The sequence below is a fragment of the Morone saxatilis genome, unplaced genomic scaffold (assembly GCF_004916995.1).
Source record: "Morone saxatilis isolate NCDOM2014 unplaced genomic scaffold, NCSU_SB_2.0 Contig11, whole genome shotgun sequence".
Taxonomy (NCBI): domain Eukaryota; kingdom Metazoa; phylum Chordata; class Actinopteri; family Moronidae; genus Morone; species Morone saxatilis.
The window spans coordinates 2,481,732-2,482,256 of NW_023339663.1; the positions used below are offsets into that span (position 1 = coordinate 2,481,732).

The 525-nt window shown below is 50.1% G+C and overlaps 1 protein-coding gene across 4 annotated transcripts in view; it reads left to right on the forward strand.

Moving 5' to 3' along the window:
- tp53bp1 (tumor protein p53 binding protein, 1) overlaps positions 1–525 on the forward strand; it is a 32,460-nt gene that overhangs the window by 12,750 nt on the left and 19,185 nt on the right. For all 4 annotated transcript variants that reach the window (XM_035682461.1, XM_035682465.1, XM_035682464.1 and 1 more), the window contains 2 exons: positions 111–179; positions 271–423. In XM_035682461.1, coding sequence (XP_035538354.1) covers positions 111–179; positions 271–423 — 222 coding nt within the window. The remainder of the gene's footprint in view (positions 1–110; positions 180–270; positions 424–525) is intronic.

The following is a 525-nucleotide window of genomic DNA, read 5'->3' on the forward strand; positions in this document are numbered from 1 at the left end:
ATGCTTAATACTAGCGTTTCCTTTCGGACCTAAGTAAGTGCTATCATTGGGGTCGAGGTGCCTGAAGACATGTCCAGGTGGTGTTGATCACTCTGTCTTGTGTGCCTCAGCTCCGTCAGCGGACAGTGTCCCAGCAGACCAGCTTCGATGCACCGGGGCTGCGCTCCCCAGCTGGCAGGGTACGGAGATTCGGGTGTATATGGAGAAGGATAATTGTGCTCATGTCTGTGAATGATGCCCAGTTGACACTTTTTGCATTCTGTCTCAAAGGGTGAACGAGAGTCTCCGTCCTTTAGAAGAACCACAGGCCCCTCCCACCGCAGACACGTGCGCACCATCCAGGAAGTGCGGACCACCATCACGCGGATCATCACAGACGTGTATTATGAGGACGGCAAAGAGGTGGAACGTAAAGTCTCAGAGGTAACAAACAGATGTTTCATTTCTCTGGTTTCTGTGCAGTTTAAATAAAGTTAGGATGAAGTTACTGCTTTTTAATGCAGTCTGGTGGCGAGCGATAAAGAT